This window comes from Eurosta solidaginis, chromosome 4, assembly GCF_040869045.1.
Source record: "Eurosta solidaginis isolate ZX-2024a chromosome 4, ASM4086904v1, whole genome shotgun sequence".
In the NCBI taxonomy this organism is placed as follows: domain Eukaryota; kingdom Metazoa; phylum Arthropoda; class Insecta; order Diptera; family Tephritidae; genus Eurosta; species Eurosta solidaginis.
Genome location: NC_090322.1, coordinates 121,837,952 through 121,854,998, shown reverse-complemented (window position 1 = coordinate 121,854,998; position 17,047 = coordinate 121,837,952). Strand labels below are relative to the sequence as shown.

At 36.5% G+C, this 17,047-nt stretch overlaps 1 protein-coding gene across 9 annotated transcripts in view; it reads right to left on the bottom strand.

Annotated features, from left to right (window-relative positions):
* Positions 1-740: 740 nt before the first annotated feature.
* Positions 741-17,047, bottom strand: part of ewg (DNA-binding protein Ewg) — a 78,391-nt gene continuing 62,084 nt past the window's right edge. For 2 of the 9 annotated variants that reach the window (XM_067782711.1, XM_067782712.1), the window contains exons 4-7: positions 12,771-13,085; positions 12,310-12,441; positions 12,097-12,241; positions 4,917-8,943 (exon numbers count right to left, since the gene is read on the bottom strand). In XM_067782711.1, coding sequence (XP_067638812.1) covers positions 7,961-8,943; positions 12,097-12,241; positions 12,310-12,441; positions 12,771-13,085 — 1,575 coding nt within the window. In that variant the 3' untranslated portion in view covers positions 4,917-7,960. Of the gene's footprint in view, positions 4,547-4,916; positions 8,944-12,096; positions 12,242-12,309; positions 12,442-12,770; positions 13,086-17,047 lie in introns of those variants that run through there. The other 7 variants (XM_067782715.1, XM_067782716.1, XM_067782717.1 and 4 more) reach the window with 6 other exon arrangements.

The window sequence follows — 17,047 nt, the reverse complement described above, 5'->3', positions numbered from 1 at the left end:
GGTACCAAATTGAAGCTGTTGATGAATGCCTTAGTAGAGGGTAGTTGTCATACCTCTCGAGATATAGGCCAAAACGTGGATCAGGGTAACATTAGGATGTATTTTTACATTATGGGTATCAAATTGAAGCTGTTGATGTGTGCTTTAGTGCAGAGTAATTTTTATATCGCTGGGTGCCTATGGTCTCGAGTTATAGGCCAAAACGTGGACCCGGATACCCCTAGAAGGTGTGTGTAATATGGATATCAAATGAAAGCTGTTGCTGAGAGCTTTAAAGTAATTTCCATTGTCATATTCGATTTAGTCACATAAACCTGGCAAAACTGATAAATAAGCATGCGAAGCCGAAATAAAGACATGAATTAATAATACCCATATACCTATATACATATGTACGTCCTATTCGATTTTCCTGAAATTTGGTGTATTAATTTGCCTGTATTAGTATTTACGATCCTTTTTTCCGGGAACTAGACTAGAGACGGACTGGGACTGGGATAAGGACTAGGACTGGGGCTGAGACTCGGAGTGTGACTGGGACTCAGAATAGGACTGGAACAAAATACATACCACCCTCTGGGACTGGCAATAAGGGATGAAGAAGAATGAGAAGAACTTGAGAGAAGAGAAAAGAGGGAAGGAGAAGGAGAATGAGAAAGAGATAGAGTGAGACGAAATAGAGATAGATGAATCGAAAAAACGGAGGGAGGAGTGAATAAAAGGATTAAGAAAAATATAAGAGGGGGAGGCAGAGTTAGACGAAAACGCTTATTAAGATGTACGCAGATAGACCAAATTTAGGGCAGAACAACGTCTGCCGAGTCTGTTAGTTATTATATAAATCAAACAAAGCTTTATTGTTTTTGTACAGGTGAACCAAAAATATACCCAAAAAATATTATTTCAAGTCTTTTTACAGGAATTATAGCAGTTTAGTTCCTAATGGGCACAGCAGAGAAGATGTACGCAGATAGACCAAATTTAGGGCAGAACAACGTCTGCCGAGTCTGCTAGTTATTATATAAATCAAACAAAGCTTTATTGTTTTTGTACAGGTGAACCAAAAATATACCCAAAAAATATTACTTCAAGTCTTTTTACAGGAATTATAGCAGTTTAGTTCGTAATGGGCACAGCAGAATTCATTCGGTTGTACGCGAGAGGATAGAATGCGTGCGCACGGGGATGTGTGGTGCGCTTGCCTGAGCGTTTACAAAAACAATTGCGTGAAAGCGCTTATGATGTGACGATCACTGGATTAAAACATTCAATTTGGCACTATATTTACTTTCCCAAAACTGAAAGTCAGAAAAATGCAAAAAAGAAATGGTTCTCAACTCAAGTTTATGCTATGTTAACATATGAAAAAACTGGCGAAAAAGCGATAGTCAAAATAAAGTAGGACCACGAATTGTTTAAAAAAGGGTGCTCTTATTTATTTTGACTGACTTTACGCCATTGATTTGTAATCTTCTGTTACTTAAAAATTTTATCTTTTGTTATATAAAGGAAGTTTTCAGACCAATATTTTCTCAGAAAAAAACATTTCCGATGATAGAAGAGAATGAAGTTTGGTTGCAGATAGATAATATATTTGTCTTTTTTCGAAGATATTTTAAGGAAGGCTTGAGTAACTTAGCCTGATCTTGATTGATCAAAGTTTTCCGGTTTAAACAGAAGTTTTTTTTTCTCTTTTTAAATTGTCTTTGATCTAAGAAAGTGGGTTTCAAAGCGGCAATCACTTTCGAAGATTTGTTCTATTATGAAGGTACATATGTACATGCTTTCGAAGCGGTCCAACTCATGTAAATTTAAATGTGTTTTAATAATGAAGAGGCTTACTAAATTTTGTAATTCTGATTTAAAAACGTCAACTTCTTTCGGTTAGGCTTCAACTGGAGTTGAAACTCGTACTGAAAACCGGATCTAAGAGTGCTGCTTTTTATACTCAGTTGAGCAGAGCTCACAGAGTATATTAACTTTGATTAGATAACGGTTGGTTGTACAGGTATAAAGGAATCGAGATAGATATAGACTTCCATATATCAAAATCATCAGTAACGAAAAAAAATTTTATTGAGCCATGCTTGCCATGAGCCTAACTTGAGTAAATTTTGAGGTATCGTCATGAAATTTGGTATGTAGATTCCTGGGCACTCATCTCAGATCGCTATTTAAAATGAACGATATCGGACTATAACCACGCCCATTTGTTCGATATCGAAAATTTCGAAAAACAGAAAAAATGCGATAACTCATTGCCAAAGGCGGGTAAAGCGATGAAACTTGGTAGATGGGTTGACGTTATGACGCAGAATAGAAAATTAGTAAGATTTTGGACAATGGGCGTGGCAGAAGGTAATTTAAAAGTTTTGCAAGCTGTAATTTGGCAGTCGTTGAAGATATCATGATGAAATTTGGCAGGAACGTTACTACTACTACTGTATATGTGCTAAATAAAAACTAGCAAAATTGGATGAAGAACACGCCCACTTTTTAAAAATTTTTTTTTTTTAATTCAAATTTTAACAAAAAATTTTATATCTTTACTGTATATAAGTAAATTAAGTCAAAATACAACTCCAGTAATGATATGATGCAACAAAATACAAAAATAAAAGAAATTTTCAAAATGGGCGTGGCTCCGCCCATTTTCATTTAGTTTGTCTAGAATACTTTTAATGCCATAAGTCGAACAAAAATTTACCAATCCGTCTTAAATTTGGTAGGGGCATAGATTCTATGACGATAACTGTTTTCTGTGAAAATGGGCGAAATCGGTGGAAGCCACGCCCAGTTTTTATACACAGTCCACCGTCTGGCCTTACGCTCGGCCGTTAACACAATAACTTGAGTAAAAACCGATATATCTTTACTAAACTTAGTCCACGTAGTTATCAGAACTCACTTTATCTTGGTATAAAAAATGGCCGAAATCCGACCACAACCACGCCCACTTTATCGATATCGAAAATTACGAAAAATGAAAAAAATGCCATAATTCTACACCAAATACGAAAAAAGGTATGAAACATGGTAATTGGATTGGTTTATTGACGCAAAATATAACGTTGGAAAAAACTTTGTAAAATGGGTGTGACACCTACCATATTAAGTAGAAGAAAATAAAAAAGTTCTACAAGGCGAAATCAACAGCGTTTGGAATCTTGGCAGGAATACTGTTAGTGGTACTGTATATATAAATAAATTAGCAGTACCCGACAGATGATTTTCTGGATCACCTGGTCCACATTTTGGTCGATATCGCGAAAACGCCTTCACATATACATCTAAGGGCCACTCGCTTTTAAAACCCTCATTAATACCTTTAATTTGATATCCATATCGTACAAACACATTCTAGAATCACCCCTGGCCCACCCTAATGGCGATATCTCGAAAAGGCGTCCACCTATAGACCTAATGCCCATTCCCTTTTAAAATGCTCAGTAACACCTTTCGTTTGATACCCATATCGTACAAACATTCTAGAGCCACCCCTGGCCCACCCTAATGGCGACATCTCGAAAAGGCGTCCACCTATAGACCTAATTCCCACTCCCTCTTAAAATACTCATTAACACTTTTCATTTTATACCCACATCGTACAAACACATTCTAGAGTCACCCCTGGTCCACCTTTATGGCGATATCTCGAAACGGCGTCCACCTATGGAACTAAGGATCACTCCCTTTGAAAATACTCATTAACACCTTTCATTTGATACCCATATCGTACAAACATATTCTAGAGTCACCCCTGGCCCACCCTAATGGCGACATCTCGAAAAGGCGTCCACCGATGGACCTAAGGCCCGCTCCCTCTTAAAATGCTCAGTAACACCTTTCATTTGATACCCATATCGTACAAAGAAATTCTAGAGTCAGCCCTGGTCCACCATTATGGCGATATCCCTAAATGGCGTCCATCCATAGAACTATGGCCTACTCTCTCTTAAAATACTCTTTAATACCTTCCATTTGATACACATGTCATACAACCACATTCCAGGATTACCCTAGTTTCATTTTCCCACATGGTGATTTTCCTTATTTTGTCTCCATAGCTCTCAACTGAGTATGTAATGTTCGGTTACACCCGAACTTAGCCTTCCTTACTTGTTTGAATATACATTAATAAAATAGGACCTCTCAGGTACATTCATTTAGCTTATTTGTATATATGCATGATGTTGGATGTATGACCAAAAAAGAGGCTAAACAAACTAATTTTGAAAAATAATATAAAGCGGTTTTTAGTACTTATGAATAGTAAATCAAACACAAAAAAACAACTCAACAAATATATAATTTAAACTTATAACTACATATCATTTTTGTAAATAATTTATTGCTCCATTATTATGGTATCCTCAGCCTTGACATTGCCACCGGTTATAGCCTCCATTGCTTTGCTGAGCAGTGTGGCATCTTTTAAGCTAACAACTTGCAGTACTTGTGGTTCGGTGCCTGGAGCACCTTGAAGCAACATTTGTTGCATGCCAGGAGAAACCGTGATAGTTTCTAATTGGTCGCCATTTTCCATCTGAAAAATAAAAGTAACGAAAAGTATTTTTTTTAAATTAATTTATGGCAAGTAATATGTATATGTAGGTAGGTGCATAAAAGTTATGTTTGGATCTTTAGACGGGAAGCTATTAGAACTCGGTGTAAAGAGTGTAGATTCCTGGTAGAACAAATTTCGGAAATCCAGTTTCTTATTTTCATAGAAGGTAATGTGTGTTCAGATGTAAAACTGTAAATGAAAACGAACTGAAATAAAGATAAAATGGAATCAAACCAAAATAAAAGCTACTTACTCAATCGTTCATCACTGCACAAAATTAAAAATATGTACAAAATATTAAATTTAATCATACAATAAATAAAACAGAAATTTTGCTTATTGCGTGGCCATTTATTGAAATTCAAAAAAGTAAAAATTTGGTTTTAGCTATTTATTTACAATAATTAAAAATTATTAAATGAACAAAATAAATTACAATAATGAATATAACTAAATTAGAAAAATAGTATAGGTATATGAATTTTTCAACTAAAAATAATTGCAATTATAACTCATGCATATTATTATTTTCTAAACTTTTGCACAAAACAATAAAGCAATTAAATTTGATAAAATAAATCAAAAAGTATTTAAATATAACTATAAACTCAATCAAAAAAATTACAATTTGCTATCCTAAATGAATATTTATGTTGCAAAGCTGTTTTTAACGACGCATTTTGGAAATTTTCGAACAAAATTATATATTTACACATAAAGATACATATCTCTGTATGTATGTATAACATTTCAATTGCACTTAGGTAATTATCACTAAAAACAAATAACTACATTTATAGAAAATCATAAAAAGTATTGGCAATAATTGGCATAAAAAAACAACAATAACTTTAATTCAAAAAGTGTAAAATACTTAAGGTATCCTCTCCTTCTAGAAACCATAAAAAACGTAGAAAGTCAATAGTTTCTTACACACAACAACAAAATATGCGTGTAACTCATGTAGTTAATTTATAATTTTGGCAATAATATTGCAAACTAAAATTTTAATAAAAAAAAAAAGTTCATTATATTTCATCTTCTGTGCTAAATGCATGGTCAAATCGAAAGGAAGGTGATTATGTAAATTGTGTGCTCTCTCTCTCTCTCTGTACGTGTAAAATTTAGTATAGAAAAGGTTGAAAATATTCTACGCTTTCTACGGATGCTATACTGAGAGAAATGACTTATTGAAACATTCCACAATATTAAAAACTCAAAATTCGTTAAAAATATAACTTGAAATTTACAAAATTTTTAGTTTTTATCTCAACTTCAATTCGAAACTCTCACAATATTTCTACCACTTGGGATAAAAAAGTTTTTATTTTAAAATAACACAGGCTGATGTGTTCGGATTCAGCGACCAGCTCTGGTCGTGAAGATATTTGAGTCGAAGGAAGAAAATACCAGTTTCAAAATATTAGATGCTTTAAGTTTTTTTTTTAATTTATCGAGTGTGAAAAGTTGAGATCAGGGCCCGTATTGCGTGTTACGATCCATGATCGAAACTAATTTTTTAAATCACAATAGCTCTGACATGGTGGTTCGGATTGGTGGCATATACGAACTAGCGAAAAATAGTACTCGTTAGATCTATAACTTATAGTTTTTAGAAACAGTTTGACAGTGGCGTAGTTATCGCTTGAGTGAAAATGGTTTTCGGTCACTGATCGTGGCGCGTAAGACGGACCCAGTTTTTTGTATATCAAAAAAATGAATTCAAGCCGATTACAAAGAATTAAGTTGTTTGTATATAGTACTAACGTTTATATTTACAATAATTTATTTACTAAGCAATTTATTTTTGGTTTAGTTTCTCATTAGCATGCGTGCTCTTTGAGGATCAATTCGTTATTTTGATTTTTTATTAAAACTAGGAACATTTCTAATTAATTCATTTAAATGTGGGTCCGTTACATTAACTTTGGTTAATATTTAAAAATTAAACAATATAACTGTAAAAGAACTTAGGCTAAATATTTACTGTTTATGCTGATAAAAAAAAACGAATAGCATAATGGTGGATAAATAAAGCTTACTCCGCAGGGAAATAACACGCTTTAGGAAAATTTGGAAAACAAACATTTTTATAAACTTAATTTAAAAAAAAAAATAATAATTTCGAACTTGCTTAAAGCTTAGACATTTTATTGCAATTTTAAAGCGGTTAAAAATTTTGTCCTTGGTAAAAGTGTTACAGTGAGAGTTTTAATTATGGCCAAGTGTAGATGATTATGACTAACAAATATTGTAGGCGTCTTACTGAAGCAATTTATTATGGTATCAGATAAAGTCCGTTTACATTTATGTACTTATAAATGTATATACTACGTGCATACATGTGCAGTAAATACATATGATTAGACTTGTCGACAAAACGTGTTCGTGATTTAATTCGACGCAAAAATTAGCCATCACATGCCCTGACATTACCATTAGCTGAATCGAAAACAAAACAGATCAAGATTGCGTGCCGACTGCGTGGCTAACACTACACTACTAACTTAAATCTCATGTTAGCTGGGACCTTTGTGTATTCTTTACTCGACATCGATAAATTAAAGTGACGCCTGTAAGAATGCCTATTGTAAAAGCTTGGCCTCATATCGAATCTGTGGTTAGATTTGTATTTTTATGTAGCTGTTTTAAATTCAAGAGAAATCTGCATGCAATTACTTTAAGCTCTTATGATGGCACGAACCAAATTTTTAAATTTTTTCAAAGAATAAGTCTCACACCTACTGATCCCTTCTTAATTAAAATGTACTTACGTATATAACTTGCTATTCGTAATTTAGGTGACACCACAAGATATTTTATGTATGTAAATATGTATGTTTAGAAAAGTTTGTGTAATAAAATAAAGAAATAATTAAAGTTCTTAAAATAAATAAACTAATTTGTATACAAACAAAAAAAATGTATGTAATTAATGAACAAAATTAAACAACAATGGCAAGTATGGTTCACAAGTGTTAAAACTATTTAAAAACCGATTCAAAAGTTTATTCTCTCATTGCAGCTTGTGCATTGTAGCGAACCTTATCCCGTTACTTTTTGAGCTAAAAAGGCACTAATTGATTCAAATTTCCATCTTCCGTACAAATCTAAACTAAAAATATAAACAATTTTAAATATTAAAAAAGTTTAAAACTTTTAAGCTATCAACTTAAATGTTGAAGTGGGCATTTACTTATGTAGGTATGTAGCGTTTGAAATTTGGTAAATTATTTATGTATTTTGACTAGATACAAATTGTATTTCTTTCATTAGCTTTTCATCTCAAACGCAGCTGCGCCTTTGTAAATCGTGTCCTTACATTGGCTAACTAAAGAGATATACATTGATATACTTATACTAATTAGGTAAAGCATTTGCAAATGTGCCTTGTTAGTTTTCTAAACTCTCAATTTTTATAATTTTGCTTGACATTGCCGATGTGCCACTTTTTGCCTCTGAGACTCTTTCATCGCCAGCACAACCATCACCAGCACCATCTACAGCTATTTCATGCTCACCGCTGATTTTTTGCCTATCTGACTCACCAGGTGATTGTAAAGATTCACTTACAGAATCAGCATTATTTTCAAGTTTAACAGGCAATGCTTTGGCAAAAGTTTGTTTACGTCGTTTTTTAGCGCTTCTTTTTCCCACCGTCGGGGATGACTGTGTCTTGGAGGAATTTGTACTTGTACTCGATCCGACCGATGCTCCCACAGAGCCCTCGTTTTCAAATGCTGTTGCAGTAGAACTAGTTGTTAATGCTGCTGTAGGTATACTACTTGTAGCTAACATAATTGGTAATGATATTGGCACAACAGTAGCTGCTGTAGCTATATTCCCAAATTTATTATGATTATTATTATTAGCAATAACAGAATTGTTGTTGTTTATAGTTGTAAAACTAGCTGTGTTAATAAGTATTTTTGCTGCAGCTGGAATGGCTTGCATTTGTTGCTGTTGTCGTTGCTGATGGTGGTGATTGTGGTTGGTGCGGCTACTTTGACTAGATAGATTATTACTTAAATTACACTGATTTAATATTTGGCAATTGGTATTATTATTAACTAAATTTATTTGGTTTTGATTTAAAGTCGATGACAAGGTTGCAGTTGGAGCTGCTGCAACTAAACGAGCACTAAGTCCACCTGGCGCTGCTGTTAAAGTGTAACATTGGTACTGATTTCTACTATTGTTGTTGGTGTTGTCGTTTCTACTGTTATTATTATTGGGGTTAGAATCTACCTGCATTGGTGTGATGCACACTGTGCCGTCACCATTCGTATGAATCTGTTGAATATTTGCCATCATAGACTGATACATGGATGCGGATACTGGTACAGTTATCATGTTGCTCACCGATATGGGATAACCTGTAACAACAAGCAAAATAAGCGATATCACGTAAATTAAAATAACAAGATTTATGTGCAAATAAATTGTATTATATGGGTATTAAGGCTGTGTAACTCTGTGTGGTGTTGAGTTATCGAGTTGACACCGAGGATGGAGTAACTGGTGCTGACACAATAGCTATCATCCGGTGGCAAAATCCTGAGCGATATAAATAATTTTGCATGTAAATGCAACAACGATTTGAGCCAGATAAATCCAGATAGAAGTCTGGTTCAATTTGTGAGCCAGATAATTTGTTAATTACTTCTTTTTAGGTTGGCAACGCGGCCTTTAATATACCTACTTTTTAAAAAATAGATGTCGCTGCTTAGCCTTTCGCCGTTTGAGTTAAATGAAAAACAGCGGCGACATCTGCCTATCACATTTCACGTGTGCGAAAATTTCACGACATCTGCTTCTCAAGTCTCTCAATGATCCAGAGCATTCCCGTGAGCCGGAGCTGTAAAACTCACTGAAAGACGGCAAATATTTCATGACAACGTGGCCCAATATTGTGTCAGTAACACAAGGCTAGTGCAAACTTTTTATGAGCTGACAGCACTTTAAGTCATTTCCCCAATGACTGTTTATAGCTCAAGGAGCTAAATCTCTTGACTGCTTGATGTTAACAGGCATTTAATGTGTTCACCAGTAGCGCCAATAACACCAAACTCGTGCCTGACACTCAAACGTCATTCGGTTTAATGGCGGATTAATGCCACCAAAACACTGCTTAGCAGTGTCAAAAATTCGCTTGGTGTTATAGAGCTAACCCACTGAGTTGACACCGGCTTTCGAATTAGTGGCATGGTTCGATCAGGGCCATGGGAGACACCATTCGCAACACAATAATATCGAAACTGTCGATCAAAACTCACTGTGCTATCGAGAGTATATTACACCTTTATGGGTAGTGTTGCAGCTCTTGTACACAATTGCATGCACGTTATTAAAATTCTGGGCTAAAACAGTCCAGCCCTGGTTTAGATACACGTACTGAGCAACCTAATAAAAATGAATTACGGCAGTTTTCTGTCAAAAATGTGTCATGTACATACAAATTGTATCAGAGCAACAGAAACACGAGTTCCAATTTTTGTTCTGCGTGGCATTTCGGCTTGACGTTTGCACACATGTTTTACATTGCATATCGTATTTTATTGTTGATCGCTGACTTAGAGACGTTGTTGGGTTTCTAAAGCAATTTATGAAAGCAATAAGCCACAACTAAGCACAAGAGAAATTACGAAAATTTGATGGGTCGTTGAAGCCAGGTCCGCCGAGAGAAAATCCGGGCCCGGGGGCAAAAAAATACGGCCCCCATACTAAAATGAACAAATTCTCAAAATCAAAATTACCATCTTTTACATATTTAGATGCATTTGTATATTTAAGCATATAAATGCATACATGTATATTATATTCAATGAATATATATTTACGAATTTTAATTTATCTACACATTCATACAGATCAACATATGAGTAAATATGTTTACATAGAAATATACATATTCTTCATAAATTATTAATATACACATTAATAGACACGTTCACAGATTTATAAAATTTGTTGAAATTTAAACCGATTGCAATCTACGAAAGGTGATTAAAGGTGTGGTTTTTTTTTATTTTCTGTAAGCAAAAAGCTTGGATGGCATTTTGAGATTCCCGGGCCCCTCCAAAGTCCGGGCCCGAGGGTAATGACCCCTCAGCCCCCCCCCCCCCCTCTCTCGACGGGCCTGGTTGGAGCAGTACGGGATTATTGCCCAAAATTACAAAATTTTGCATAATTCCCTGGACAATAAAATGCTGTCAAAAATGGAATTGCTATGCAGAATCGTTGAGTTACTTAACAATACTTATGATGAAAGGCTTGGTTCAGATGGTGGGTTAATTGAGGTGAAAAATTCTTTGAATGAAGAAAAGCTCAGTCAGCACTGAAAACGAAAACATAAGCCACACTTCAACGTCTCAAATCATCAGAGCTCCTAGATTTCCCTCGCTTGTCAGATCAAGATTTTGTAAAGAGACTCGTATCAATTTTCATAGGCTCCATTAAATAATGGACAACCACATCTGCTACATGTGTACAATGTGAAATCAGCTCCCGATATCTTTAAAGCAGATGTCAGGTCAAGATTTTCAAATCATCAAACGACACGATACAATTTCGCTCCGTTAATAAAAAAAATTAACCTAACGAATGTTCTTGGGTTTCAATCGTAAATAAAATGAAATAAAAATAACAACAAAACAGAAAAAACTGCATTAAACAGCATACAAACAGAAGCAAACATAGCGTAGCGGTAGGGCTGTAGGATTATAAATGTGACGACATGAGTTCGAATCTCAGCTCAAGGTGAATATTTTGAAATACAAAGACATCTGATGAAATCTTTGTCAGGATGGAAATAGCTATAATGTCAGCCAATTTGTTGAATTCTTTTCAGTTTTTTTATCATAATAATTTTATGTTGTTGTTGCTGTTGTAGCGATAAGGTTGCTCCCCGAAGGCTTTGGCGAGTGTTATCGAGGTGATGGTCCTTTGCCGGATACAGATCCGGTACGCTCCGGTAACACAGCACCATTAAGGTGCTAGCCCGACCATCTCGGGAACGATTTATATGGCCACGTTAACCTTCAGGTCATCCCTCCCTCCCCACCTCAAGTTCCATGAGGAGCTTGGGGTCGCCAGAGCCTCGTCTGCCTCTTACGACAGGAATACCTACCGCGGGTATGTTCTGACCCCCTAACCCGCTGGGGTATAATAATTTTATAAACAGATTATGTAAAGGGCGTCTATAAATTATTAAAATTTATTAAGGAAATGACTTCGTTAGAAACGTTATGAAAAACTCGCCTTTAACGTTAATTTAAACACGTATACAGCCGAGGCTTAGTATGGCATCGCTAGCACACCTCGTGTTAAAGCTTATCGTGATCTTTTCGTTTCGGTTTAAATGAAATGAAATTTATTTTGTTAATTGATTTAACAAACATATTCCCATGTGTTTTAACGGAAGCGATTAAAATGTCTTAATTAGCGTGAAACTTAACGCACTACGTCAATTTGTAGCACAAATTAAAAAGGACCAGGATGCAAATTATTATTATTATTTAGAATATTACCTTGACCATCTTCAGCAGTTATATATATCTGACCATCCTGAGCTACAGTAGCCTCTGTCAAATCAACAGTCATATTTTCATGCCCATTGACATCTCCCAAGCTTTGTACAGTCTGTATAGTGGCACCGCCTTCCCCTTGATGCAACTGCAAATTCAAAACATCAACATAAATTGGTTGACCAAGAATAACTTAAATTAAAAGTTTATATTTACTGTCGCTACTCCTTGCACTTGTGCCGTTGTACCATCAGGCAGAGTTATTATGGGATTATTTGGATCCACTTGAATTAGAGACACTGTGCCGTCAGCATTTTGTATTGTCGATAACACCGTTTGAGTGGTATACTGTAAATTCAAAAAAAAAATTATGACATAAATGCTTGGACCCTATATTAAATTTGTTATGCAAATAATGAAACGGATAAAATCATATGGCAACAAACTTAGCGGAATACTAAAGCATAAACATCGATGAAATTAAGGAAATTATAACGGAATTGAATAAGCGGAATTAAAAAAATCGGAATATACAAAATGCAACATTCAAGTGTTAATAACTGCAACAACTAGTGTCAAATTTGGTTAAAAAAAAAACTAAAATAAACTGTAAGGAAACAAAGAGCACAACATCAATAATGTACATATACATTGCTACTTCTTTGGTTAGTACGAACATCTACATCGCCCAATGTCAGCGGTTCAATGCAAACCTGCGCGTTTGCAATATTTTGTGCAGCATTATTAGCGGCGTTGGTTTGTTGTTGTTGTTGTTGTTGCTGTTGTGCTACATGTGATGCCTGATTAGAAGTTTGCACAGGTGCTGTGCAAATTTCAATTTTAGTCGATGCCGGGAGTGTTGCGGTGGTTGTTATATGTTGATTATTGGTACTCTGAATAATTGTTGGAACAGCATTGCCTTGATTATGAGCGCTGGCCGTGTGTGTCGAGATAACCGTGCCCGCGCTGTTGATCTTTACGACATTGACTTGCTACAGGAACAGCGATTTATTAATTATTAGTCGTGCAAATCAAATAAGACTGTGTACTATATATACATATGTATTTAGGTAGGTAGCACATTTGTATGCAGGTATGGACTAGGGATGTTACGGAAAAACTCCACTACCGAAAAGTTGAACTGGAGATTTGATCATCTTTCTTGCTTAAATGAAATGTATATCTCTTGTGCAGCAGGAACTAATAAGCCCAATGATCTTATAATAAATTAAGTAAGGTTCTAAAGGTAATAACAGTTTGTAACGACAAATAAAAATGGGGATAGATATGTACATATATAATCCTATATAGGGGTAGAATTGCCGGTTTTTGAACAATTTTTTCTTCACTTAAAGTTATCTGCAAAACTGTATTGACTGTATTTTTCAATATGAAGTACGAGGTTATTATCCCGGATAGGGATCATTGGTTGAAGGATCCGCCGGACCTGAGCGGTAGGCTACAGATACATATATACTGACGGCTCCAAACTGGATAATAAGGTGGGTAGCTTTGCACCTCAACTAGGGTGGAATCTATCATTAACCTACCCGATTATTGCAGCGTCTTTCAGGCGGAGTTGGCTGCTATAAATGAGGCCGCTGATCACCTGGGGAAAGCTGCTCACGGCTATAACCAAATTTGTATTTACCCTGACAGCCAGGCTGCACTAAAAGTACTTGGATCGGTCACATGTAAGTCCAGGACAGTAGAGAAGTGCCGCAAATCTCTTAACGAGAGCAAACTTGCCTCAGTCTGGTGTGGGTGCTTGGACACTCGGATATACCGGCCAATGAGATGGCTGACGAACTTACAAGAGGGGGCACATCCGTTCCGCTTTCGTCGTCCTGGAAGGGATTTAACATGCCGCTTGCTACCTGTAAACTCATTTTGAAAGGGATTTTCCTTAGGGAAACGGATGTGAGATGGAGCAATCTGCTACCACTCTAAGTTCGTGTGGCCTGAATGGGACGCGAGACGCACAAAAAGTCTCCTTATTCTTGGTTGGGGGGCATATCGCTGGTGGTTGCACTTATAACCGGCCACGTAGCAATCGGGAGGCACACACAACGCCTGGGTGCTCCCTATAATGATTACTGCAGGAGATGCAAAGACGAAGAGGAGATAGAAACAAGCAAACATTTTCTGTGCGATTGTCCCGCGCTTTGGCACCAGAGGAAGAAATCTCTGGGATCTCCCTTCTTTGACGATCTTTGTGATATGGCTAAGTTGGAACCTAAGAAACTCCCGACGTTTGCTGTATCGACCTGTTGGTTTGAGTAGGGGAGAGATCCACGTGGTATCACATTGGGATCGTTTTGGGCCGCACTGGTGCTCGCACCGGTGGCCACTCTAACCTAACCTATATGCAAAACTTAAGCAACATAAACACAAATATGAAGAAGTTATTGAAATGTATAAAAAAAAATTTTACAAACAGATTAACTGCATCTCAATATTGCCACTTCCACAACCGATTTGGTGGTAGATTTTCAAAAAACTCCGTGGTAGATCTCCAAAACCAAAAGCATGGTAGAATTTTGGAAAACATACTTATGAAATTGTTTTTCTGTAAGTGATTACATTACGTGACAGTGAAAATATAGTTTTTATGAGGCTTCAATCACTAATTGGCGCTTAAATGTCTGGGAAAGGGAGATCAACATTTCCTCCACCTGCCTCTTCGAACTCAGTGGAAATATTCCTCTTCCTCTGCTTCCAAAGAAGGGTGTTGGTAAAAAATTCTTTCCTGTCCGGTGCGTATTTGTGCATTCGCATAACATGGCCCAGCCATCAAATACACCCTCAAAGTATGGAATTTGGAGCGAAAAAACGTATACATAGGTTGTAGTATATATTGGCCTACAAAATTAATTCTGTTTATTCCACGAACAATTTTATTGACATTGAAAAAATGACATTTCGGCACTTCCAATTGTGAATTTTTGTTAAAATTTTTCTTTTGAGTAAACGTGCATCGCGACTGTTTTGTTAGACAGCTTTATTTTAGATTATTTGAGAATATTTTCATACTGAATTGACTTTAAAACGTCTGGCAGAAATCACCGCCCACGAAAAAGTCTGGGATTACTTGGTTTCAATATATAATGATATTGTGACAAATATTAGTGGCACTAAGTGATACTCACATCCCTAGTCTGATGCTAAGTAAATGAAGTCAACAACAATGAAGTGAACAACAATAAAACAGACAGTCACGTGTATCTACATAAACGAATCAATCATTATGTCTACACATATGTACGTACACGCAGCGGAGAAGCAACGCACAACCACATGCATATATATCTGAGATACTCCCGAAAGTATGCAATGAGAGAAGCTATAAAATCTTGCATCTGTAGTTACAGCTGAGAAATTTTATAGCTGATGGCCAACTAGTAGATTCTGGAAACGGAAGCGGCTAGAAGATGCGAACGAGGAAATCAGAGAGTATAAAAGGCAGCAACAGTAGAGGCGCGACAATCAGTTGGATTGAAGACGCTATCTGGCGAGCAATAGTAGTGTTATTGTAAAGATCTTTAATAAAGGCCATTTTGCATTATTGAATAGTGGAGTTATTTATTCAACAGTTTAGTGATTCGAACTTAGCAGAATGTTGCAAATAAGGGGAATTTCACAAAATTCGTTACAATTGGTGTCAGAAGAGGAATTGTTGAATAAATTCCAGAGTTGTAGGGCACAATAGGGACATGGCGAAGTTAAGTGAATTAAGGATCCAGCAACTGAAAAAAGAGTAGGAGAACCGTGGATTGAATACAACCGGCAATAAGATCGAACTTCAAGCACGGCTACGAGAGGTATTGGAGTTGGAAGGAATTAATGTAGACGAGTATGTCTTTTATCCTGATGTGCCAGAGCCAGCAACTAAAATGGAGGAGAAGATAGAGACTCCGAATCCATTGGCAACTGTTGACACTAACGCAATACTAGCAGTGTTGAAGCAAATGTCGTCACAAATATATGTCATCTCAACTGGAAGAACAGGAGACAAGTATTGCATCTCAACATAAATCGCAGGAGAACCGTATAACATCGAAGATTGAAGCACAAGAGGCACGAATATCCGAAATGTCGGCACAAATATCAGCGCAGATCTCTGCACAACTGGAAGAGCAAGAGGACGTTTTTCTTCGAAGATGGAGGCGCAAGACACACAAATTTTGCAACTTGAGAACACAATCGATGCCAAGATTGAAACATTACGAGGTCATATACAGGAGTTGCAACTAAATCGCCCAGTTGTTTCAGCAAGCAATAAGAAGGTAAAAACTACATCTTTTGACGGCTCTGTTCCTTTCCAGGTGTTTAAGATTCAGTTTGGGAAGACCGCAGCAGTGAACAACTGGAGTGCTGAAGATAAAGTTGCTGCACTATTCGTGGCATTGAAAGGATCTGCTGCTGAAAAGAACATCTACGAAACATTGATGAGCGCTCTAGAGAGGCGATACGGAGAAGCGAACATAGGAAGCAGATATACCAAATGGAGTTGCAAACCCCTTTACCAAAAAGCTAATGAGACTTTGCAGGAGTTTGCGTCGGATGTTGAAAGATTGGCTCATCTCGCAAATGCAGACGCACCAGTGGAATACACCGAGAGGGTTAAAATTCAGAGCTTTATAAATGGAATACGGGATGCCGAAACGAAACGAGCTACATACGCAAACCCAAAACCTACATTCGCAGAATCGGTATCACATGCTCTGATTCAGGAAACAGCTTCGCTTCTGTGTAAGCCAGTTTTCAAAGCACGTCGTGTGGAAGTAGTAAGGCCAGAGTGGGTAGACGCAATATTGGAGGCGCTGAAAGGATCGCAAAAGCGGAGTGAAAGAGTTATCAAATGCTTCAAATGCGGGAAGCCCAGTCACATTGCACGTCATTGCGATCTTGGTCCTGGTAGTTCCAACTTGGCTGGTCGTAAACGTAAAGCTGG